The sequence below is a fragment of the Ambystoma mexicanum genome, chromosome 3p (assembly GCF_040938575.1).
Source record: "Ambystoma mexicanum isolate Mex_15411 chromosome 3p, UKY_AmexF1_1, whole genome shotgun sequence".
In the NCBI taxonomy this organism is placed as follows: Eukaryota; Metazoa; Chordata; class Amphibia; order Caudata; family Ambystomatidae; genus Ambystoma; species Ambystoma mexicanum.
In genome coordinates this window covers 1199445396-1199472452 of record NC_090925.1, presented here as the reverse complement: position 1 = coordinate 1199472452, position 27057 = coordinate 1199445396, and the positions used below count along the sequence as shown (strand labels likewise).

At 44.4% G+C, this 27057-nt stretch overlaps 1 protein-coding gene across 3 annotated transcripts in view; it reads left to right on the top strand.

The window, feature by feature from the left end:
* Window positions 1–27057, top strand: part of LOC138581348 (protein bicaudal C homolog 1-A-like) — a 361089-nt gene that overhangs the window by 302564 nt on the left and 31468 nt on the right. For all 3 annotated transcript variants that reach the window (XM_069652613.1, XM_069652612.1, XM_069652614.1), the window contains 2 exons: window positions 9822–9855; window positions 22306–22460. In XM_069652613.1, coding sequence (XP_069508714.1) covers window positions 9822–9855; window positions 22306–22460 — 189 coding nt within the window. The remainder of the gene's footprint in view (window positions 1–9821; window positions 9856–22305; window positions 22461–27057) is intronic.

Genomic DNA, 27057 nt, shown 5'->3' with positions numbered 1-27057 from the left:
GGAGTCCTGTCTTGAAATTGCCTTGAATCCAGCTCACCATTGTAACAGCAAAATTCAACTGTATCAACACCGGCTTGACTTCAGAAAAGAGCGTTGAAGCCTGGATGTATGCTTTTGAGCCCTTAAATACAAGAACAAAGGGTATTTGAAGTGACCCTCTCACCCTGGTACTCCTTAAAGGTTCCTAGCAACTTGTAAGCCCTCCTTCTATACCTTTTGAAAGACATATGTGGGAGTCTGGTGTCTTGTGCTTGCAGCTGTGAGGTCTTGCATGCCTATTGGAATGTTGAATGAATGATGCATGCACGCAAGTGAGATTCCAAGGGTACAGTTAGGGATGGGCTGCCAGTGGGGGGCGGGGAGGAGGTGAACCTGTCACTCTTTCTCCTTGGTACTTACCAGAAGGTGACCTCTGAGCTGTTACTTGTTGTGCCGCAATGCATAGGCAGGTACTGTAGTAATTTGGGGTAAAAGCCTGATCCGTGCGGCAGCTTTGGGAGAGGATTGCTTTTTCCTAAGCCCTGCAGTCCTTGACTTTTATCCAGATATTACTAAAGTTGAAATGCAATTAATGGATTTAAGGGAAGACGGACAGGACAGGGCGCTCCACCTACTAGGACCATGGAGCACTGTTTCTGTTCATGCTCATGTAGTAGTCATAATGTGATCTAGGTTTACGCCATATTGGGTGTGCGGTATTGCTCTGTTTCTCCACAGGAAAAGAGGGCTGCATAGTGATTTATATGCACCGTCACATGTCAAAGTCACATGCACTTCTAGTATTTCCTATGTTAGTCTTTTTAAGGGGCGGTTAAAGTTGTCTTATTTTTGGTGCAGTACTCTTTCCCAGGGAGTTCTTGCATTATCTCTTTTAGGCTTTTGCGAAAGATAAGCAGATCTGCTAAATACAAGAAACATATGCAGATATCTATGTATGATTGGTAGTGCTTTCGTATAGGGATCTGGGCCTTCATATTTCCTGCATGCGTGGCTTCTCCTAGAGTGGAGAGCGACAGTGGATTGCTTTTTTCTAGTGCGGGTAAAAATTGTACTGTCATTGAAAGGTATGATTGTAGTCTTGTAGATTTTGCTTATGGGTAAAGTGGGGCTCCCAGAGTTGTGTTGACTATTGTAAAGTTTGTGTACAAGTGTGTTTTATTGTTGTGAGTGTTGCACTTGAGCTGTGTGCATGCAGGGCAGATAGTGCAAGAGTGATGGCAGCATGTCCTTCATTAGGGACGTGGATGCGCCGGAGTAGGGGTGGCACGCCTGGCATCCATTGCAGCCGAGTGGGTATTTGGAAACATTTCAGCATTGTGGAATTTGAGATTCCCAAGTAAATGGCTGTTTATTGGGAAGAGTGGGTTCTATTTGTGTAAGGCTCAGACGGGTAGGATGCTGTGGCATGGTAAGTGACCCCTCATAAGTTCCAGCTTTACAGGCCCTTTTTAGTTTTGCAGTGTTTAACTATGCCTTTTTGCAAATGTTTTGGCTTTTGACCCCACATCTACATCTTACCATTGCTTGCAATTGCGGGTGTCACGTTGTTTTCTGTAATGTATCCTGGCCACCGTGTTCAATCAGTGGACCCTGTCTTTGTGCCTCACCACTTGTGGTTGGTGGTTGTCAAGGTTATGCTGCGGCCGCAGGCGTGGCACACATTTGTAATCGCGGGGGTCCTATTCCATTGCCCTTTATTTTCCAAGAGTGTGTTTGTCCTCCACCATTGGGGGAAGAGGCAGTGGGATTATCTGTTATGTGTATGCTTGGCGTGGAGGAGTGTGATACGTTGCACACGTGTGGGGCTCTTAGGGTGTGAATGCTGAATTTGCACCTGGGAGCGGCTCCCTGTTTGCATGTAACGTGCATTTAGTGTGAATTGCTGTGAGGGTTGTTGTGTTTTGTGCGTTTTTCAGGCTGAACGTCACGAATGCCTGGTTGCACGTAGAAGAATGATGCGTGCATGGGCAAGTGCGGTTCTATGGGTGGCAGAGATGGGCTGCTGGTGAGTAGATGCACAGGTGAGTCTTTCTGCTTGGTACTTACCGGAAGTCGACCTCTTTAATGTTACCTGTTGTGCCTCAATTAAGAGATGAGCTTAATCTTACCTGCAGCCTCTGGTCTGGCTCCTAGAATTCACTTTGTGTTCTTCAATCGCAACAACATATTCAGTAACTTTTACATGTTCCTGCTGAAATCTTTGCCTGAGAATCCCTGTTCAGAAACCTAGAGTGCCCCTTTAAATCAAAGTCTGCTTTCTCTGTGCTTCCTTTACAAAGATGAGCCAGTAGTGTGTTCATTAGTTGTGTGCATTTCTGTTACTTTAATTAAAACATCCGATTTTTAGTGAGCCTTGGCCATTCTTTTATTTTGGTACCACCATACTATTTTAGTCTGGTTTGCTTCTGGGTATCCCTACATATTATCCCCACCAAAAATATTGCCATACATATGGTCGTCTGTCTCGCCATAGGCGATATTTTTGGGGGGGATAATTTGTGGGAGCAGGGGTTGCAGGGGTGTCCCCCGCACATTGAAAAATAATGCAGGGGTCACGGGGGTGTCCCCCGCAGGGTCCATGGTTCAATATTGCCGCAAAAATATGGCGATATTTTTGTATTGCGATATTTTTGAGGGGGTTATTAACACATGGAACCTGCATCTGTACCGGCTCACACTCCTCCTGAAGTGTATCACCTGCCCTCGGCTATAGTAGCTAGGAATGCCTGTCTGCCTCTTTCATTCTAACCTGTGTGATTGAGATCAGTACTGGTTTGATAGTAGTGTGGGGCTACGTAGGCACTATAGCCACTACGCATTCATGTATTCCTGCAGAGCAGTAGTCACTTTGTCACAGTTACACATCACAAGAAATTCTTGCTGAGAATAGCCAGGAAATCCAGGTACTGTATAGGAAATGGGGCCCCTTCTCCTACACAATTAGGGGCCAGATTCACAGAGCGTTTTCCTATGGGACTGCACCATTGTAAACTGCTTCTGTGAGTCAGACCCTAACCGTTTTATGAATAAAATTCTATTTTTATAAAATGGACTTCAATATGTTGCAGCTATCAATAGATAAGTTAAACTACAAAAAATCAATTACTGCAAGGAACCATGCACAGTTGACTACAATCACCAATCTGAATTCATTTGACACACATGTATCCGCTCTCCAGCATGCCTTCAGCAAATGTCACATGTGATGGGCAATTACAGCGCAGAAGGCTTTATTGCCAGTAGGAATCCAGATCTAGATCACTGCAGGGGTGAAGTGGCATCCATTGCCTGTCTGATAGCACAGTGAGTAGAGCGCTTGCTTTGACATCTGTGCAGAGCCTGCTGACACAGGTTCGAATCCCGGCAGGGCCAAACTCAGCCTTCCTATAAATGAGCACCCGCCACCATGGGTAATATTAAGCAGTACTCAGATTCCTGAGGGTTTGTACTACTATCTAAATGCTAAATTATTATTATTATTATCCACCAAAATCCAGTCTTCTGGAAACAGAAACTTTAAACATGGAGGTGGAGGATCTGGGTTGCTATTACGTCAAGAAATATCAGGAATTGGGGGGGAATGAAAGGCATTTTGATGCGCAGAGGGATGCAGGAATCTTTACACTAGAGTTTGGTGAGGCAGAGGAGAATGATGGAAAACTGATTGATGGATTGGCAAGCTTTCAATTAATCATAACCAATGGCATTTGCTCTGGGCAGACGTTCTCTCCATTCTTTCCAGCCTGTTGTACCTTTAAAGAAAGGGAACACCATATGCAAATGCATATTGATTTCGCCCCCACCCCCAACAGCAGCCAAACTGCAGAGTAACATCTCTTTTGCATAAAATCACAAGACACCACAGACATATTTGAGCCACTTTGGGTATCATCAGTGAAATGTAATTTGTGATTCTGGGTTCAAGAAACTCATGGTCCACATCTGAGACTACCCATGCTACCTAGGGAAACATGGTAACCGTGAACAGTAATGGATGGATGGAAAAGCTTTGAGTTATTCATAATCACTGGTAATTCCCGATCATCATGTTTCAGCATTCTGTACCATCATACAAGGGAACAATAGTTATGCAAATCAAGCTTTGCCCCATCCCAAATACGACTGTTCAACCTGAAAGACTAGCTCACATCACCTCTGTACAAGACCACAGAACAACCATTGAGAGCAACTTGCGACATTCAGACATAAACACTCGATGAAATATGCAATATGGAATAAGTATACTAAGGAATATTGGGCTGTTATTAAATGGGAGGGCACATGTAAAGAATTTCCCTTTAAAGGAGTAGTTATTTCTAAAGACTATTCAGGCAACCACAGTAATGCATTTTTATTCATTCAAAATAAATTCAGCAGTGGTGACTTCTGTGCAACATCGGATGCTTATTAAACTTTTGCCAATTTGAGTTTATCAGAAACAGAGATATCTAATGTATGTAGCTAAAAAAAAAGGCCAGGTAGATGTTTTTGTTTTTATTGTAAATATAGCAATGCATGAGTTGTGCCCATTAATGAGCTTGTGTACGAAAGATATTCATAACATGCCAAATATGTATTAGCTAAGTTACTTGGGCAGACTGCAGATTCTAAGAGCTTTAACCGGCAACTGCGGTGAACATGATCTAAAGTGAAATATGGTTGTAAAGACTGTGTTTTCGGTAGGTCCAAATGTTAATGACTTTTAGAGCATGCATGGGAGCACACGCACGCACGCAGTGCAATTGCAATCCTCCCTAGAACAGTGCTGGGCAACTCAAACCACACAACAATAAGGAGTCACTTTCGAATTATAGCAGCACAAACTATGTCGACCGCATTGATTTGTTCTTAATTTTGTGGCAGGACAGGCAGTCACACTCCTGTCCTAACTTTGCTGCTACTGTCCACTATATACTTTCTTTCCTTCTGCCTATCATTATTCTCCTTTCCCTCTTTTTTTGCATATTTGTCCATCCTTTAGACACCACCACCTGGATCTAAACCTATATATTTTTCTGCAATTAGAGAACAGGAAAACATTGGGTGTGTGTCATAATACAACAAGTTGTTTTTCTATTATCACATTTCATGTTGTTTATTTTACATCACGGAGATTGGTTGCAACTTTTACATGTCTGGTGGATTTCCACCAGACAAACAGTGATCTTCATAATTTGTTGATACAACTAAATACAGAATTGTTTTACTTCAACTGAGACTTGTGTTGTGTTGTTGTTTGTTTTCTGCATGATAATTCATCTACATATTGTTTATGATATTTTGCTTCTTCTTGGTGCGCCACCTGTCCTGTCAAGAGGATTAGATCTAAATAGATATGTCAGCATTTATTGCATCAACTTTGGGTTGACAAGGGGAGTTTCAGGAATAACATTAACCCCCTTCTGTTCTGAACCCAAGGCACAGCGACACCCTCTCTCCTATGATTTATTATATCAACTCAAACCACACGACATGAGTCATGGTTTCAGCAGCAACGGCTATCTGTCAGTCAGGTGAATCCTGTTAATGGGTATTCTCTCAAGTCCATTCCATGTGAGGAAAATACAAACTGTTTGGCATCTACCTGTGAGGTGGGGGGGGGGGGTCTAGTGCAGGATGTCTGCACAGTGCACAAGCCTTGCGGCGGGGAGCGAACATAGGGCTTTTATTTAATTTGCATTTTTAAAGCACTCACACAGCCAGGGGACATCGAGGCGCTGTTACAGGAATATGTCTCTTAGTTGCATATTTATAACGCGCTTAATACCCAGAGGCTTTTAAGCGCAGACCCGGGGATCAAGCCTGTGTTGCTTCGTGTTGTCTTGTTTCCAAGGCGAGCATGTTGCCGCTGAGCTATCCTCCCGGGACTATTTTTTGTTGAAGTTATTCATATCTGGAAGCAAATAGGATTCTTTTTGGAGACTCTAGCTGTGGTTTGGGTTAATCCCAAGCACACAGTAATATCCACAAGCAAAATGAGTCAACAATTATTTAAACAATGTTAACAAACTTGATGGCTACCCTCCTTGAATCTCTGCCAAGCCTGAAGAATTTGGAGGTGCTTACGGCAAGTCCTGTCGTGTTCATTGCCTGGCAAGTAGCAGCTGGGGAAACTACCTCACACTGTTCAGTCAAACATTCAAAGGGAGATCTTACATTTCGGGCTTGCATGGGTCCCACATTTTGTTTCCAGATCTAGTGTTTTGGATTTCCAAAGATGGAGGAGCTGCGCAGTTCTGCACCATTTAACTCACCTTTCAATGGCCTAGACTGCTACAAACCTACACCATGCATTATTAGAGAGATGTGACCACCAGCCTAAACCTATTATGGCTGGACAGCTAACACTGCCTGCAGTATAGTTTTAACTAGTACCATACCCCGAGAGAACCACAAATCCTGTGCCAAATCTAGACAGAAATGTGATTGTTAGCATATGTGATTCTTAGCATGCACCAAGCTTAGAACTCTGAACCTAGCTTGCCTCGCATCTAGATAGAAATGTAATTGTTAGCATATGCCACACTTAGATGGAATTTCTCAAGTTTAGTCTGTGCCAAATCGAGACAGAAATGTGATTGTTAGCATATGCCACACTTAGATGGAATTCTCAAGCTTAGCCCGCTTCATCTAGATAGAAAGATGATTGTTAGCATATGCCACACTTAGATGGAATTTTCGAAATGTGATTGTTAGCATATGTGATTCTTAGCATGCACCACACATAGAATTCTGAACTTCAGCTCGCGTCGCATCTAGATAGAAATGTGACTGTTAGCAGGTGCCACACTAGTACGGAATTCTGAACTTTAGCAGGTGTCGCATCTAGATAGAAATGTGACTGTTAGCATGCACCACACTTAGAATTCTGAACCTAGACTGCGTCGCATCTAGATAGAAATGTAATTGCTAGCATATGCCACACTTAGATGGAATTTCTCAAGTTTAGTCTGTGCCAAATCGAGACAGAAATGTGATTGTTAGCATATGCCACACTTATTTGGAATTTCTCAAGTTTAGTCTGCGCCAAATCTAGACAGAAATGTGATTGTTAGCATATGCCACACTTAGATGGAATTCTCAAGCTTAGCCCGCTTCATCTAGATAGAAAGATGATTGTTAGCATATGCCACACTTAGATGGAATTTTCGAAATGTGATTGTTAGCATATGTGATTCTTAGCATGCACCACACATAGAATTCTGAACTTCAGCTCGCGTCGCATCTAGATAGAAATGTGACTGTTAGCAGGTGCCACACTAGTACGGAATTCTGAACTTTAGCAGGTGTCGCATCTAGATAGAAATGTGACTGTTAGCATGCACCACACTTAGAATTCTGAACCTAGACTGCGTCGCATCTAGATAGAAATGGGACTGGTAGCATGTCCAGCATTTAGAATTCTGAACTTTAGCTTGCGTTGAATCTAGATAGTAATGTGACTGCTAGCATGTACCGCACCTAGATGGAATCCCACAATTGCAAGGACAGCAATGCTAACTAACCAGCTAACTAACAATTCCATCCCTCTGCATACACCTCCCAAACTATAACCAAACACAACCACAAGCCTAAAACGCAGCAATCCGCACAAACTTCACAACAATGCAACAACAAAACAAACCACACATAGACTTGCACAACAGCACAGGACGACTACGGACCATAAAACACCCCAAGCCCAGCCAACGGACTCACCGGGCCGAGGCTGCCAACAGCACATCACTGCTCTCTTGCACTTTTCCAGCTTCTTCCCACTAACCCACCCCTCTGCTCCCCTTTCAAAGCCGCCAGAGCGCCAGGGGACCACTTCGGTGGTGATAGTGTGCGGTACAAATGTCCTTTAACATTAACATTAACATTAACCATCTGCACTTGATGATATTGCGCATATGACGTGCTCGTGCTCGTGCTGCCTCCTAAATGCCAGCGGGCCCTGTGTCTGGGTCAAATATGAGGTTACGATGTCAGATACTTATAGTCATTTCTATAACTCACCCGATGGTTGCACTGGTGTTGCTAGTGTGACAGAGTGGCCCGCCACAAATAACCACGCTGACTCGAATGTCAAGTCCAAGGTTGTTTATTTAAATATCTTTACAGACAGGATAGCCGTATCACCGGGACAAAGGTATCTGAGGCCTAGCAGGCCTGGGATTTTGACGCTAGGGTGTCCCTCTCTATCTTGTGTACCCCGGCCTTGTCTCTCACCTCCATAACTCTGGCATCCCGAATGGTGTTGTTAGTGCTACAGCCAGGTCACTCCTACTGTCTATCGTTCTTCCTGGGGCTAAGTGTGGCTTGCTTAAAGCATTGGCTACCTGACTCCCTGGGGGCCTTTTACTATCCCTCTACTATCCCACTTAATGTTCTAGGGCGTTAGGGATGGTGCCTTTCTTTGACACAGTGTCAATCTCACTTCTCTCACACCCGCTTGTACTTGACCTATACTGGGCTCTTAAAATGGTCTCCTCCTACCACGTCACTATCCCTCCGATCTCTCACTCCACCTTTCCACCCCCCTTGATCTTACTTATTTTCTTACTCCTGTTCTTACTCTTAATCTTATCTCTAACTACCCCTCTACCTCTGTTATATTCTCTTACCTCCTTTCTCTCACTCTACTTCCTTGCTTCTCTCTATTCTTCTTGTTATTCTCTGTCTCTCCCTACTGTTACCACTAGCTACTTCTATGTTCTCACTCTCTGTTGCTCTTCCTACTCTCCCTCTACTACTGTTCTTACTCTGCTATTAACACTATCCGTTTAATACCTTTACTGCCTATTACTGATACTGTCAGTCTATTTATGTTTCTAATCACTAGTGCACACTATCGCCCTATACTACCAACTACTACTCTACTGCCTGTTTCTCTCACTTCGTTGTAATTTAGTAGAAATTCCCAAGTGGGCCAGTGCACCCCCTTTTCCGAAAAGGGGTTCCCTGGTGGGTTAGTGGAGTTTGTAAGGCCTATCTAGAGGCCTTTATCTAAAAACAAACTATGTGATGGCCTAGCGGGGCCCATTACTCACGCGGGCTCCAGCACAAGCAGTGTGCTGGAGTCCAGCAGGTGTTGTGGTTGTTGCAGCACCAGTACAACATCGCTGTGTCCTGCAGCTGGTGTTGCCGCGTATGACGCATTTTTTCTTCTCGCCACGGTTTTGGGTGCAGCGTTGCTGCTCCGGCATCCTGTGGTGTCAGCGATCTTCCTCCAGGCTTCCCCTTCGGCACAACGGCCTCTGCAGATAAGGAGGGGCTGGAAGGGGGCCTGCCCACACTCGGGCACTTGGGAAGGGTGTCATAGGTCAGGCTCCCTCGCACATGACAGGGCCAGAACGCTGGCCTTTTCACACTAGATTCCTACAATTCACCTAAAGTATCCCAGATAGCCTGTAGGTAACTAAGCCTGAGGTCGGCCATTTTACAAGCTCATTGCTTCACTCAATGCAAGAGCGATTGCGATATTTATGCAAGCTTTATGACCGTACTATTATATTTACGCTTGCTATTCATGAATATAAGTGTGATAAATGTGCTTTTGATGCATAATTTTTGAGATTTTTGCCCATACAAATGAGGTCATATTGACAAAAAACAGGCCAGCTTTCAATGCTGTTAGTTGTGGCAGACCAACCTTCTCAAGCACTTCATAACCTCACCATCAGGCTAAACTGAGAAGATTGCCTGCTGTACCTCAGAGAATTACTTTTGCACTCAAGTACTGTTGTTTAATCATAAATGCTATTTATCTATGCATCTTGATAACGATTTTGCAGCGGCATGCTGTGACAACGATATTTTCTTTTCTATTTTCTTCCTAGGACTATGAGAGCAAGAAACTTTTGGCTACCAAAGGTAATGAAGATATTCTCATTATGAGTTATAATAAAAAATATATAGAAAGCTGCAAATTAATGCACCTATTTACTTCTACAGGCACCATGGTTATGTTTTTTAACAACCACTGCACCATTGTTCCTAAATGAGTGTTAACAGTTCGATTTGTTATCACATCTGGTTGGATGAGATGACAGTGTCTAGGAGATAATTCTTATGGAATTCCTCATTTAAAATGTTACCGAAATTGTATTATCTTTTATGAATATTAATTATTATAGGATTTCAGTAAAAACTCAATATATAACATCTATACAGAATAGAAATAGCAAAGGGGGATGAGAAACTCTCAGCAGGGGGATCGTTCTGTATTCACGCCGAGCAAGATTAAGACGACACAGTCATAGATCACAAAAGGGGGAGGGGCAGTCACCGCTGAGGCCACTATACTGCACACATAACTTTTTAAATACAAATACAAATGTGTGTCTCTGATAAAGTAGGAGGTTTGTGCTGACATTCCCAGTTTGGTTAAATTTATTTAATAACTAGTGCAGTAAAACGTTACAAAACCTATATTTTCCAAGTCACCAATGTTTATAAATGCTCAGATTGTATTGCACAGGTTGACGTGGCTAATCGCGAGAACTCCTTAAGAACTGTTAACTCCTTTTTTTTTTTTTTTGAGAGAGGAATTGGCACTGCTATCTAAAGGAGTGACCTGAGAATCAGTGCTGATACCGACCAGGCCTGTGGCTTTTTTCTACATGGCACTAGCTTTTGACACAGCTAGCAGGGACCATCCTGATTGAAAGGCTACACACATCTTGACAGACACAAAACTACACTGAAGGGCCCACAAAACATTATGGGTGGATTACCACAAGGATCAAGTGTATCCCCTCTGCCCCTTCCACATCTCTATGGCACCACTGACAAGACCCATCAAGACACAGCCTCACATGCCAAAACTACAAAGAGGAAATGCAAACCGCCATCAGACTTACCACTGACAGTAAACGATTCCTCAACCCAACGCCATGGGATGCCTCAACACCTTCCCCTATCCCAAGCTGACTGCAAATCTCTAGAGTGGTCAAATACCTCGCCATGCCTAGCCATCTAACACAGGAGCGCCACATTAAAGTGCTGGTCAAGACATGCATTTTTCACCTTTGATAAATCAAAGGTATCCTGTCATTTCTGAAACAGAACAGTCACAATCCTATCCCTTCTCCTGTCCAGTTCGGATTATGCAAAGAGCATCTATTTGGACATATGATATGATAGGTTATTTATAACGCGCTTAAAACCCAGAGGTTTCTAAGCGCGCAGACCCGTGGATCGAACCTATGTTGCTCCTTGTCGTCTTGCTTGCAAGGCAAGCACGTTGCCCCTGAGCTACCCTCCCGAGCCAAATATACTAGACTATAGTAACAGAGGCACCCATCCTGGCCCAAACAACAATTGGACACAATACAACCCACGAACAGGCTAATATATGACAATAAATACACCAAATAGACAATAAAGAGACTAAAACAGACTAGACAGTGATCAACCAAACAGCGTCATTCAACAAATAAGCTACAATACCAGATCTGCATGTGGGAATATCAGCAGCGTGGTAATAACAACAATGGATTTAGATAGCTAGAAGTCTTTGTGTCATACCACCCCTCCCTAAGCCAATACTAAACATCTACTATCATTTCCACTTCCAACGTTAACCAACACCACGTCACCCATACCATAACGACCAGTATTGCCTCAAGTCCTACATATCACACTATTGAAACACCACACAAATGCAACTTAGACACATACCCACATCATTTCCACATCATCACACCACTCAAACGCTTCTTGCTAGACACCCCGATGCACATGACTTGCTTGCTGCAAAGTGTCACACGTAGGCTGAGCCCTCTGGCTAACCACAAAAACAGCTATACGCTTACTCTTCACACATTGTACAATACTAGCCTTCTTCAAACACATTGCTGTTCAAATGCTTACACCAACCCGCCCAGTATTCTCGTCATCTATCAATCACCGAGTGCTACTAAGTCTTTCTTTCCTGACCCAACTTTACCCATAAGACTTACTACTCACAAATGAGGCACCCATCATTTGAATCAGGGATTTAAATGTCCCTAACCTCCCCAATGCTCATTGGCTTGAACTTGAGTCCATCCATACTTTCTTCTATGCACTTGCTCTATCAGAATTGTCCCTGGACCTACTATGATAGCAACCTCGTGTGTCGCTCCCCTATCCCCTTACTGTTGTCCCCCCCTCCCACCAGCACTATCTGAAACGTTGTCAGGCCTAGTACGATAGTCACTTGTTTTGTTCCTCCCTCCCTTTCTGCACCCCTCTCCCTCACCTTTTGTTTTCCTCTGGCTCTACCAGAAATGTCGTCAGGCCTAGTACGGTAGTCGCCTGTCTTTTTCCATTTCCTTCCCACTCTCCCCCTCCCTTCCTTATCTATGTTTTAGCTCTTGCACTATCTGAAATGTCGTCAGGCCGAGTATGATAGTTAATTTCACATCCTCAAGAGCTCGCTGAGCCTGTCCATTTTAGAAAAAGAGTAAAGGTCGGGTTTTAAGTAGGGGAGCATCCCTGAGTTGACAAAAGGGCATCCACTCCATGAAGAATCAGGGAGAAATGCAACAATTAAGACCCCATCTAGTAGCAGTCACCTCAAGAGAAAATTACAGAATCAGGGTTTGCCATTCGTAATAAACTGGCCGGTGATTGTGCATGTTCCGTAAATCCTGTATTCAGGTCCATGCCCATAGCAAGAGCCTGGAGAAAGAGCCTGGAGAATGCACTGGCTGGGTGACAAAGCTCTTACATGGACTCCAGAATGGGCTTCAGGAAATCCGTCTGTAATCAGAAAGAATGTGCATATGATGCACATAGCTGCATACATGCAAAGAGGCTTGTGTTCCAAGTCTATAGGTTTCCATTACACTGCTGCCTGATTATCCCTTTGGACCATGGGACCTGGGGTTGCACCCAACCCACATTCCCTCAGTATGTACCACACCAGCAGGGAAATATGATTTATGGCCATAATCACAGGATTCAGATGGAACAATCAAGGGGCATAAAGCCAATAGAGAAGCAGACCCATGAGGCGGAACCTGTACGTTCATAATCAGATGGGGCACAAAAGGAGACTGCATTGTCATGACTGGGTGGGAGACAGGTGTCATTCCTAAGAGAGGGCAGCAACAATAGGGTTCGACTAGGAGAAGGAGGAGCAACATACATGATGTGGGCAACCCAAGAAAGCTGGACAGTGGGAGTAAGAAGTGAGTAGGCTGTGCCACTGAGGCCTAAACTAGAGAGAAACGAGGGCTAGAGAGTAGGATAGTTGGAGATGGCTGATGGCCCTGGCTCAAAGGCTAGTCAAGAATAAACCCCTAAAATTGCTGAAGTGCTGCCTTCCAACTATAGCCCAGACCATACCGAAAATAGCAGAAACCGGGTGAGAGTAGCGAGTTCACCAGAAGAATTATAGAATACTTGCTAGTGCTCGAGAGGCAGGTAGGGGCAACAAATGCTACCTGCAGGCACCAACTTAGGGGAATACCTACCAGTATTGGTTATTGAACACCCATGGGTCATGAGGGAGTCTGCCAAACTCTTTCCAAGCTGGATCACCAAGTCTAACAATCATAGAATGACACCAAACATTCAGAGCCAGCCAACAGATGATCACAGCAGTACAAATCCTCTAGTCACAATCGAGAGCCAAGGTTTGTGAACGAAGTGTACACAGACACACCAAACCCTGAAACAATGAGTGATTCCCTGCACTTTGTCTTTGTTGGTCACTTGAGCATTTTACCTAGTTGTAACAGGAATGGGCTCAGGACTTTAGATTACGGCATGAGACTAGGGGTGGACTTTGGAACTTCAGTCCTTTAGGCAGAATACCTCCTCAATGACTTTGTGTTGAACCTTCTTCCTTGCACTGTTTTTTACAGGACTGGCTCATTCCGGCTTGCACCCTGTACTGTAGGCCATCTTACTTAATAGAGCCTTGCCAAAGTTGGATGACCTCTGACTTCTTATGACGGGGAGGAGGGGGTTATGTTGGGGTCCAGCATGTTCATCCTAGGTCTAGAAGACTGCTTATGAAGCTATAAAAGCCAATGCCCAAGTAGGCCTATGTATGTTGTGTTATCCTTTGCTTTGCTCCTTGACATCTGCAATAAACCCTCTTGAGAACACAGTCTAGTAGAATGTGTTTTTGTTTCTCTGCTTATGACACCCTGTACAATCAGCCCATGCATAAATATGGTAACAATTTTGAGCTTGAACTTGTTTTCCTCTTCAGTTACCTAACCTCTCCATTGACACCCACCCCTGTCTATGTGACTACTCCCCTCTCCACATCTCTTCCTTAGTTCGCTCTCCTCTCTCTTTACCTCCCTCCACCATTGCCCTCTCTTCATGCAGTGCCAGCTCTTCTGAACAAGCCTTTCTTGATTTCAACGCTGCCCTTGCCTTTCCTTTTTGAAAGAGGATAGGTCAGGAGGATAGCTCAGGGGCAATGTGCTCGCCTGGGAAACCAGACGACACGGAGCAACACAGGTTCAATCCCCAGGTCCGCGCTTAGAAACCTCTGGGCATTAAGCGCGTTATAAATTACTTATCATATCAAACCTCTATTCTGTCTGCTCTTTCGCCCCCTCTCCTATTTGCCCCTGGCCCTGGGTCTCCACTCTGATCTACCAAATGAAGAGAGCCATGTAACACTGCTTGTAGTGCTGGCTAAAGTCTTTTTTTCCTACTTTTGTGACCACCTATAAAAAAGCCCTCATTGTTTCCTCAAATGCTCTTGACTCAGAGGAATTGTGCTACTATACTATTCTCATCTTCTCTCTGCACACCCATCCCTGCAATCTCTCCTCTACCCTACAGCTCATGCTTTCTCATCCACACCTATTCTCTTTGCATCTTATTTGTATTCATAAGTATACCAAATCAGAGACACTCTGACCCTCCTCCTACACCTACACCCCCCTCATTCCCCTCACCAGCCCTTCCTTCTGCTCTCTCCTCCCTACTGCCATTCTCTCCCTACAGCCCTACATAGATTTCACCAATCCCCGGAGCTGCCATCTGTCATGTGCCACTATGAACCTTTTGCCTATCAGCCCGTGAAGGAACTAGCACCCCTAACTCCAACCTCTCCTCTATTTATAACCTTTCACTTTCAACTGGGATCTTCACTGCCTCAGACAGGAGTTCTACTGCCTCAAAGACACTCTGTATACCAAACACCACTAAAAACTATCGGCCTGACTCCCTCCTCCTTCACTACTTCAAAAATCTTAAATGTAAGGCAATTAACTGTATTAATTCTCACCTGGAGAATTCACCCCTTTGCAAACCTACTCCAGTCTGGACTGCACAGCGGCCACTCCACTGAAATATCACTCACCTTACTTACCTTTGCCTATCAAGCCTATCAAAGCGATCCTCCTTGATCACTCTTTTGACACGGCCGACGAACCGTCTCTTCTACATGGCTTCTATAACATTGGCATCCAGGATTGGAATACCTTCCATGTATCTGACCATTCCTGTTCCATATGATGACATAGCAGGATCTGGGCTCTCACCATTCCCTCTCCGTGGGTGTTTCCCAAGGATCTGTTCTTGGGCCACTTCCCATCATTCTTTCAGCACCTATTGCTGATTACAGCCAAATCAGCATCTCCTTCCCTTCCTTCACTCCTGACCTACCCTCCTGCCTATCCAACTGTAACTTTGCCCTCGCCCAATGGGTGGCACTTAGGGGACTCATGTTCAAATTTGCAAGGCTGAAGTCACCTACCTTTCTTCTACCAAAACCCCAACCTTACGCCCCGCCAATTGATCCTTTATCTCTGGTGTCCTGAGCCCAACTAGAAGGCCTACAACATTGGGGTGCTCTTTCATAGGGTTCTGATGCTTCAGAAATGCATGCACTGCCTTGCCCCAATGTCAGGTTAAACCTTCTGAATATTTGCAAGAGTGAGCCTCATCTCACTTACCATTCTGCTAAAATCTTGGCCTCCAGTTCGATTCTCAGCCGTCTTCAATACTTCTCTCGTCTCCTCATGAGTCTTTCTTTCTACAACTTTCTCCTTTCTGTAAAAATTCGAAACTTTGCTTCTCACACTTTCTACATCCTCCCTCACAATTCTCCTACATCTACCCTCAGCCTTAACACAGATGCCTCTCCGCTTCAAAGTCACCTTACTAGTGCCTAAGTCCATCTCTGAAACGCCCCTCCTTCCACGTGGTCAACTATTTCGCCTGTTATTCCACAGCTTTCACCATGAATCCACAAGCCCTACTCGCTATGACAATCCCCACCCTGCTGTGATGCTTCCCCTTTCTTGCCTTCACCCTCCCACCACTAAAATTCACTACCCTCAAAATAAAAATGGCTGCCGCTCTCCCAGCCTTCAAAACTGCACTGTCATTGCACCTATAATCTAGCCTTTTGCCTTGTGTAACGTATCCTGCAAGAGATTACTCTACTCTCTGCTATCGTCCTTTGAACAATGTTTCTTTGAAAGTCGTCACCCTCTTGCACAACAAATACAAAAATACAAAGTTTCTTCTGATTAGCAAACAGCAACACAGCAAAGCTATCATGCTCTGCTACTTCTTTTCCCACTTACTCCAAACCAATCTGATATGCAGCGATTCCATGCAGTGCAAACCGCAGAACCTGCGCTCTAGGAGTACAAGCAAGACATCATCTGTGCTTATTGCGTCATTGCGTCATGTCTACTGGATCAACTGCCCTTATCATTTCTGAGGGTCTCCAATATTGAACTTGTCCTCTACTGTGCAGAGATTCAGAGCAGATGTGCCCTCTGCTTGATATGATTTTCCGAAGAGCCCTTGAAAGAAATTGGAGAATTTGCAAAAAAGGTTTCTGGTATTCATGGTATTCATTCTGGCTGTGGAAGCAGTCTCAGCACAAATCAACCAGAGGCAATTCACAGGGGCAACGGGTCTTATTCTCAGCAAAGGGTGCGCTGCATGTCAACCGATATTACACAGGTGGAAGGACAAGTTCTGTGGTAGTCAAGAGTGGCACAGTTATCATGGCGCTCCATACTAAAAAGAAAGAGGTGGTGGTGCTATGAAAACGAAGTGCTATTGACAGGTTCTGAGAAATGTGTTCCAGCGCTGGTTATTATGATTCACGCTTTTGACAGAAATGGCATTAATATAATTTTACCACCATTTTTCGCTGCACATCTGATCTCGTGATGATGCCCTACGTGTTTGGGGCGGTACCTCTACCTCATAGCCAGCAAACATTAAAATCAGAGGCTAATTACATGCAGGTGATCATCTGCAAGAACCTCAAGACTATTGTCGCACAGAGGGGGGAGGATGTAGAATATGGTATGTTGAATTATATTACTTTGACTTTACATCATCACATTATTCCAGCCTAAGATGACATGCAAACCAATTTTAACATATGATATGATATTTATAACACGCTTAATACCCAGAGGTTTCTGAGCACAGAGACGGGGATCAAACCTGTGTTGCTCCTTGTTGTCTTGCTTCCAAGGCGAGCACGTTGCCCCTGAGCTATCCTCCCAAGTCGTGTTTGCTCTTGTCCAAAGCATGCATCAGAGCACATGCACCTCTAAGTAGTGTGCATGTCAATCGTGTTGGTGGGTTTGGCAGGACTACTGGTGCCTGTATCTAATCCTTGGGAGCTACTCCCATCTGTGTAGCACCAGCGTTCAAATATGCATAGGCAGCCTGTTTGAACTTGTTCCTGATCAATCGGCCAGTAAATTCCATTTGCCCCAGCCCTTACCCTTACAATCATTCTCACCCCACATGTCCCCAGGGGCCAAACCAAAAGGGATGATAGATCAATTGGTCCATAACTTCTTACTTGTATCCGCTATGTATTTTGTAATTGTTTGCCACACAACACTACATATCCTCTATGTTCCTGCCATGCAGCTTTTGGGTGCCTTTCTAGACTTTGGACTTTGGAACTGGAGAGTGGTCCTACTGCCTAAAGCCGTGTGTTAATTCTCGTTGGCTAGAGCCATGTGAGCTTCTGTTCTGGACCCGTCCATGGTCCTCCCTTTCCTTGATAAAGAGAAGTCCAGCAATAATGGAACCATGCTGGGGGATTTCCCTTCATCCTCCTTGTCCCTCAGCCCACATGTAATATGTGATGCTGGGTCCTTACACCTTGTGTGTGTCCCAACCATGGGGCGCCTCTGTATGGTTCTCTCAAGCTAAGATGAATCCTGAATATCGCCTGGCCTCATGGCTCATTGTCCCAGAAGACAACCAGGTTGAAGCAATGTACCTGAAAGGCCGCCATCTTTAGCACCTGCCACTGCCCCAGACAATTATACTATAAAGATTTTCACCTTTTCATTTCTGTCCTTGTCATTAGTTTTGGATGAAATGTGTCAAAGCCATTTGTGGCCAAAATGATCCTGTCATGCAAAGTTTTGGATTCTAGTAATAATGGAGCATTGTGTTGCTCTCAATAGCTGGGATTGCGAAAAGAAAATGATTCATTTGTGGGAGTACCTGTATTTTTAAAGACTTTACCGCATATATGATAGCAACACCTAGCATATGAGGGTAACCAAGGTTATCATAACACTACTTCATAAATATTGCTACTGCTTGGATATAGAGTAGCAATAGCAGGTGAATTGTGCAAGTAATTTAAGAAATAAGAATGCCTTTACTATTGGCTCGGACTCACACATCCTGGACACTGCATCTTTTGTAGTGCTATGTCCTGGGTCAAAACTTTGAAAATCGCATCACAGCTAAATCACCTCCTGGATTTTCATTAGATGGGATCTGCAACGTTGTGCTAATTTGTCAGGTGCTCAACTGCTGCAGTGGACATCAGGTACCACCCCCCACCCCCCATTGGACTTTGCAATGTAGCGCATCTGCTGCCTATTACATACATTGGGGTTATGTCACCATATGGATCCTCCCCCATTCTCTAACTAGATGACATTTTGTTATTGTTATTTTTTATTTTTTGTATTTTTAACACGCCCACAGCAGCCTTAACCGTATAGCGGCGCAGTTGGAATTGTCAATATTAAATTAAAGATGCAAAAAGTCACTCAATAGTTATTTTGTTACTGTGTCCCCTTGAGTTGTCAAACGGTTAGATGATTATTGAAACAACAAGTATCACACTGTTGTAGATATTTAGCTTTTTACCTAATAGCAAATTCTGATATGTTTTTCGCTACTTCACTTCGGATTAACATGGATTCAAAAGATGTTCTTGCTTCTAATCATTCATGTTTAATTAATATTTCCGCAAAATCAATGTTGCGACAGAACGTTCTATTGCCCTGCACAAGAAGAAGGTGGCAAAATAAACAAAGCATTTTTTTGTTGTGAATGTGCTGCATTCCTTTTCCCCACAAAGACATCAATTAGCCTGCGGTTTAAGGTGCTGAAGGATAGTTTAAAAATGCTGATCTTCCTGGTCAAGCAAAAAATTATTGTTACACTTTTCTGCCATACATGCTCCCTATTGTTCTGGTTCTCGGAAGCGCTCAAGTGTAACATTCAGGTTTAGCGTGAACGGGCAACGAACACCAACCAATCACACGTAAGACCTCATGTTTCAATGAGCATGAACAAAAAGTGTAGGGAACGCAACGAATAGCGGGCGGCATGACTGCAATGGATGAGTCTTGATAAGCTGTGTCCCAGGGTAGGAGTGGGCCATAAAATTGTCTAAGGCACTGTCGGGGTAATTTCCCGGGGGGCCAGCATGGCCGTCCGTGGACCTCCAGGGTTGGGGGGGCCCCAAGTCCTCCCGTGTCCCAACAGAGTATGAGGCAGACACATGTGCAAAGAGATACTGCTGTTTATTACATGAAACAGGCAGGGACGGGTTCACAGGTCATAGGCATCCGAGAGACCTCTCAAGTAAAATGGGCTCGCAGGCCCTTTTTCTAGTTGTATGACATGGCTACGTGCATCACCTAGGAAGACTGGGCCCAAAACCTAACGCCATCTAGGGTTGGCTCCCCGAGTGGTAGGGTCAGTATGGGCACATATAGAAGAGACGGTTAGTGGAGGAGAGAGGGTCAGGTGGTACGCTTGGGCTGTCCCGAGCAATTGTTACATGAAAGTTGCTACAAGGGGACAATTAGTGATTGGCTAGACTATAGTGGCGTCATTGTGAACCCCCTCATATTCTGATTGGTTCATCCACGAGCCCTCAAGCCTGGGACCATCGCTGTTCCCAGCTCGCGGTGTACCTGGTGCTGGCAACAAAGTATGACTATGTGTCAGTGGTGGACAATTGACAGGTCTGACCATTGGCTGGTGTGCACGTCTTTCCCATCGCTGTAGGTCACCAATTTGTCACTTCATTGTTGCAGACTGTGTCCCAGGCATGAGACCTCAGCACTTCTCTGTCCCGTAGGGCTTGGCATCTTATCAGGTCGGCTCGGTCACGTGTTGTGAGACCGTGGCTGGAGCAGAAATATGAGCATTTGATTTGTATTTCGACTCTGAGGAGCATCTAGCAGTGGCAGGTGTAGCCTTGGCTCAGGGAGCACGGCATGTAGATTGCAACATTGCGGCCTTTGCTATGGGTTCTCGTTGGAGCTCGTTCTGCGTGATCAGCGTCTTGCAGTTTTGTCTGAGAGGCTTTGGCCTCGGGACTCTTGCTTTGCGGCCTACCTTGGCCTGGTTTATGGGTGGCGGTACATGGTCCATAATATGTGGGTCGCGAGGGCGAAGGAGTGTCATATGCATTGGTAAATATGTATGGTTATATCTTCATGGTTTTAGTGGCGAGGAAGCGTCTGCAAGCATGTAAACGAGCTCTACTGGCATCTTAAGTTTCTGCGGTGCTGTAGGTGGCCTATGTGAAACATAACAATGATGCATGTGTGGGTGTAAGTGGTCCTCTATGTCATAGCACTGAGTATGTTCTACGTGTAGGTTTGTTTGTGGGTGACCAATGTGCATGGTGACACGTGTGTTCTTGTCTGTTGGCTATGTCTTCATGGCATCTCTAACGAGGGTAGGATTTTGTGGTTACTGTCTAATCGAGTTGATCATATGGTCGATGTCAGTTCCACCTGAGGTTCTCTCACGTGGTTTCATTAACGGGCAGGCTCCCTGGCCGTGTGGGGCATGGCCACAGTGGATCTTGACGTCTGGTGCGGCAGTGAGCGGGTCGAATTCCTCTCACGGGGGTGTTGGGGTTGTGACGACCTGGGCGCTGGTTTGGATGAGAATCGGGCAAAGGGATTCACCCATTTTCCCTCTTCAGCACCAATGAAAAAGTGGACCACTGTTGTAAATGACTATTCATTCCTTTTGTGACACTGAGTGAATAGTACCCAAGGGGGCGGGAGGGGGAGCTTTTTAATAAAATGTGACGCATATCGTGCATTTTAAAGAATATTTATTCAGCAACACTGGTCAAAACTATTAGCCACATAGTGAAATAACTCATCAAACTGGCCCACATTGGCCAAAAAAGTGGGCCACTTTGACCAAATTAAACTGCCTCACACCAGCATTTTGTGTTTATTGTTCGTCCATGGGCCTATTGCTCTTTAGGCCAACCCGAGCAGGGTTCGGTCTGTTTTCTATTCATTAGAGTTCAGCGACGCAAACACAATTTGAAGACATGTCCACAGTGAAAAGTCTACGATCCAACAGAAACTCAATGAGCACATGTTCTTATGGATGCTGTAGGGATTTGGTACATATTCATGGCAGATAAGAGGATTAGCCCAAATAATACCTGCAACTCATTCGGGGCCACAGTTTTTTTTTTTACAGAATATTGATTGGCTCTTGTACATATTCTAAACTCCATCGAGGCTATCATTAGCATCCTTTCTGAGGGCTTTCTGTCTAGTTAACACTGGTGCCTTCCTATCCAAGATACATGCAATGCTTGACACCCTCCGTAAATTAGGAATACTTTCGGTAAGACTTTCCCAGGGTTCAGTGTAAATGTGGATCTCTTCTAAAATGGCGAATTCCAAATGTAAGTAGCCGACGAAAATTATATGTCTGGTAATTTCTCACAGTAATGGTTTAACTTAAGTCATATGCCCAATGGTGTACATTTTTAAGCCCTCAATGTGGAGGTGCAAAGGCATGGCTGTCAATTCCACATTCATGTCATCATGTTTAGAAAATTCTGTGCAGCGTGTGTTGCTCTTTGGTGGCTACATGAAGGGGACTGCAAACAGCTGCATTGTTAAAGGCTGTGTCTCTGATGAATTAGCAAGAGATGCAACTCAATAAACTACACAAAAAGGCACACACATGCATAACTGAAGGCCTGAGCCATGCAAATCTAATGTTACATGAACATTGAACACAAACAAATAACACGAACTATATGTCATTCACTCCCATCGTATCTGTGTTCAGCAATGCAAAGAAAGCCGGTGGTTACCGAGGTGAGGACCCCCACAGACACCTGGAGCGGCCTTGGGTTTTCTAAGTCCATGCCTGCCGAGGCCATCAAGGAGCTGCACGGTGTTAACCGCAGGCGATACATCTCCTATCTGGCAAACAATTCCCAGGTAAGTGGTTTGCTCTGCTTTCTGCGCAGGTATTCAGTTCTTTGATGTCGTTGTGGTTTGACGTATCTCAGAGTAGATGGCTGGTGATGTATATTTGTTTTCACGGCTATTTCTCCACACATTATTTTGTAAAGGTTGTTCTCCCAGTAACTATGTATTTTGGGCTTGACTGCTAATGGCATCGTCAGAGAAAAAAAGCAAAGCAACAGTGACTTACACTTATTGTTACTGTAAATAAATTATTGTATGCAGTGTAAATGAGCCTTGTTTTGAAGTCAAGCTTCTTCTCTAGAGACGTCATATGTGAAGCCCGCTCCAGACCTTTTGCAGTAGGTTGACTGCTTGCACTGAGTGACGTCACCTAGTTGAATATGATTGAAAGTTGTTACATATCAAAGCTCTACATTCTCAATGAAAGTCCTGGAAGTTGCCCTTGCAACTGAGCGATATTTGTGGAAGCCGTTTTATTTACATTCGATTCATCCTCAAATGTACTAATAAATACCTTGCAGAGCCCAAGATGGAAAACTAAGTACTCACTCCACCAGAAGTGTGTCAGTGTACTATGGAGTTAGTACCCGGCTAGGATCGATGAGCTTGTAAAACGTAAGCTCATTGGCCCTCGCTCGGCCTTACCTGCCCCAGAAGGCTCGGTGCTCCGCCTGGCCCGTAGCTCTTTCCGCGACTGCCCGCCATGTAACTATGGGCCTCGGGGGCATTACCTTATGCGGTAATGGCCTGCAATCTCAGGGCATATTGCCAAAGTAACCCTAGTCTTTCTGAAATCACCAGCAAATGCGGCAGCACATTTAGCAGTAGCAACATTTGTGTGTAAGGCCTGGAACCCGCATGGTAGCCTGGGAGCTCTTGCACTGAGATCTTTCTCAGTGCAGGGGACATCTATGTTTGTACATCTATAGTTTTAGTGACTCTTTTGGATGATGCTGAGGCTTTATTGTGGTCTTCTGAAGTGTACTGGATGTGTATAATGCCGTCTTATGTTATCAACTTTGAAAAACATATCTTGTTATTTTGTTCTGTGTACTCAATAAAATACCCCATATTAAAAATAATGCTACCTTGCAGAAAAAAGTACAGCTGTTCTCCATTTCATTTTAAAGGCGTACAGGTGCAGTTGTATTTTCCTCAGTATTGTGTGCAGACCCTGTGAAGCAGTGATGTGGCACAGAGCACAGCGCAGTAATAAGGCTTACGCTGTGTGATCCAACTCAGGAAGAGTGCTCGTGCGATGGAGTTCCCCTTTCATTTCATTGTGATGTTCACAATCAGGATGCTCATTAAGGAATCTGCACATCGATAGATGGACCGGTCACTTGTAGTTACCCATAACATAATGTGTACTGTAAAATGAGCCATCCATTCCTTGACCATGTTGTCCCTTTCCCATTAAGTACCAGACTTAGGCAGGTGTTCTCTAGAAGCATACAGTGGTTTGCACAGGGCACTATTATTCTCAATAGGACTTAACTGCACAATTACACACCCTTGGGTGCCATTCATGTTGCTTGCTTTCATCTAGCATTTCGCCTAGATATAAGGCCTCAAGTGCACACAGGGGCTGGTGCATGCATTTAATTTTGCCAGTAGTGTGTTATCTCGCGCCCATTACTATCAATCTCACAACCTCGCAATGCCCAACAGTGCAGACAATGGCTAGTTGCACCTTCTAACATGGCGTCACAATTCACTGTGTGGCTATGCTGTCTATACGTGTGATGCACACACTTCCACATTACCCAGGCTTAGCCGTACAAGACTATATTTGTCCCGATTCTCGCGTCCGCATCGCTAACAGTTACCATTGGCAACCAACACGTAGCGACGCGAACACTAGGAAAATGACTTCCAGCTGCAAGTGATTGTGTCCTACATATAGTGACCACTGATTGCCAAGCCAAGGCTGCAGCGATTATACAAATAATATAGCAGCACTTGTTTTCTCTTTTCTTTACCTCTCTAACGCGCTCCCATAGGAAGCAGCCCATCAAGCGTGGCTGGGACTGGTTACCATTGGAAACTGACGCTGAGCCGTCAAGCTAACAAGGCACCTCTAACACACCAGTGAGTCTGCTGATATATAGTGGCCATCTACTGCCACTAGGAAGCTGCAGTGCATACAAATATGACACAGCCTGTCTCTCTTTCCCCTAGCAAATCCCTGGGAAGCAGTCCCTGAAGCGTGGCTTCTCTTGAAGCGACAAAGGATCCAGCATAACTGTGGGGTTTAATTGTCCCCCAACGTCAATATGGTTACACTAACACTATACGTATGTTCTATATCCGTCCCAATACAGTTAAGGATGTCTGTCTTTACTTACCTGCATGGGTCCTTTCATGACTCAGTTCCCTTGATGAATGATCTCACTCTGTAGGAACCAAGCTATGTGTTCTGTACATGGTGTGCCATCTATGTATATGTGAACATTAGAAGAGAGTCTTCTGCTTCCATTTTTGAAACTACTCTGGAAGATCATCCCCTGAACAAATAAGGGTGAGTCCCCTGGCTGCGGGTGGCACCTCACCTGGTGGACAGAGAAACAACTCACAAGATTTTGATTTTACTTTGGTAATGGTGCCCTTTATCCCTTCTTCGGTGGAGGTGTCACAAGGGTGTTCCATTGGTGTGATATTCAGGTTTACAAACTAGCAAACGTCATGGTGATTTTATCTATTCAAGTTAAGCATAGTGATCTTATTATTTGAGTTTATTTTACTTTTTGGTTCTCAGGGGTTCCTTATTTGGTCCTGAGGAAGGCGGTGCACTACTAACTTTGCCACCGAAACGTATTTCCCCCTGTGAAGCAGTTATGGACACAGTTGCGTGGCTGTGCAGTCATAATGGTTAGAACTGTGCTTTACATAGACCTCTGAGCACTTGATTAGGTCGATATGGCCTTTTTAGCTGTTGAGTCATATGTTTAGTTAGATAGCGAGGCATTTGGTGAAATGTTACAGACTGTTAAATTTGGACAAATGGTTTGTTGCCCTTTTTGCCACCTGACTGACATATACCCATCCTGTAAACTAGCTATTTGTTTTGATGTATGTTCACTTCTTGTCTAGTATATTCAATGAGTTACACTTAAAGTACATATGTGTTTCTCTATCTGTCTGAGGATAGGGTATATCGATTGAATACGTTTGCAAAATGAATAACTTGCAATATGCAAGGCATGAAATAATGAGGTGCCTTCTTGAATCTTACAAAGTTGCCATTTCCCTGTCTTTGATTTAGACTGCCAGTTATGAGCACAATTTACCAAGCACTCTGAAACCACCAACACCAATGATTTATTAAGAATTTGTTTTGATATACAAATCATTTCCTGGCTGGACACTTTTCTGGTCTTGCTTATATTTCCCCAGTCCTGTCCAGAGTTGGGGATCACCCTCAAGTTTATATCATGTATCTGCTAGCTGACATAGAGTGTCAGTGTTAATGCATTTGATGGGGAGAACATGAGAGTGGATCTGGCCCTGAGCCTCAGAGTCACAATATAACATTCCTCTCAACATAGCAACATGTTTTCAGTATCGCTCACATCATCAGTGGCAAAGTCCCACAGAGCCATTTAGGGGATAGTGGCTGACCTTGAAGGTTATATCGACCGGACAGACCTGTTTGGACCATGGAAGGATCTCCCCTTGGACACACCTTATGATATGAGGCTGGACCCGCTTAACAAAATGTCTCACGGTCTTGTGGGATCTTCCAAGTGGGAGTCAGATGGCCAATCTCCATGTTCACCTTTGCCACTAGGATTTCTCAGAAGTCTTTTGAACCAGGAAATGTTTAGAGTGACTGTGTTCAGCCCTCAAGCAGAATTGACCACAGTGCCTTTTTGAGCCATCACTTGCCGAGGTTCAGCCTCGTAAGGTGTCCTGAATTTACCAGTGGCATGTCGATCCTTTATGATAACCTGTACATGTACAGGGGATGGCCAAGTGTCTCATCGCTCATTCTTCCAGTTATTGTAAACCTGTCTCATGGTTTCAATGTCGTGTTGACACCAGTTCATTGTGCTTCAGAGGGGTTGTGCACTTATTGTGCCAGCCACGATGCTTCTACATGTCATAGAGGCTGGCTAAGATACAGTGTAGATACATGGGATATTTCTGTATACCCGAAGGAGTTGATACATGACTAGGTTGAGGTCCATTTTTTGTTGAACTGGAACACCTAGTAGGGTCTTCTTGGTGGTTCACAATATACCCTCATCTGCTCCATTGCTTTGCAGCTAATGAGGGATTATTTTACTATTTTTGGCACATGGTTTTCTCAGAGAGGTAGGATGTTCTTGACCCTAAAAGGGCAGTTTTGTGTGTGGGGGGGAAACCATATATGGATCCTTTCCAGCTTCCGTAACACAACGTTGGCACAAATGAGTCTACCACTTCATCTTCTGAGGACCTGCAGTGTTCATCCTCTAGAACTAGTAGGTGTCGTCCATACAGAAAAGCACAAATATGGGTGTTTATCAGTTCCCAGGCAGTGGCACTAAGTGGTGTGGACATTATGAGTGGCCACTTGTCCCTGCTCCCAGTGAGCTGGCACCTAAGGCACCACATTATTTCA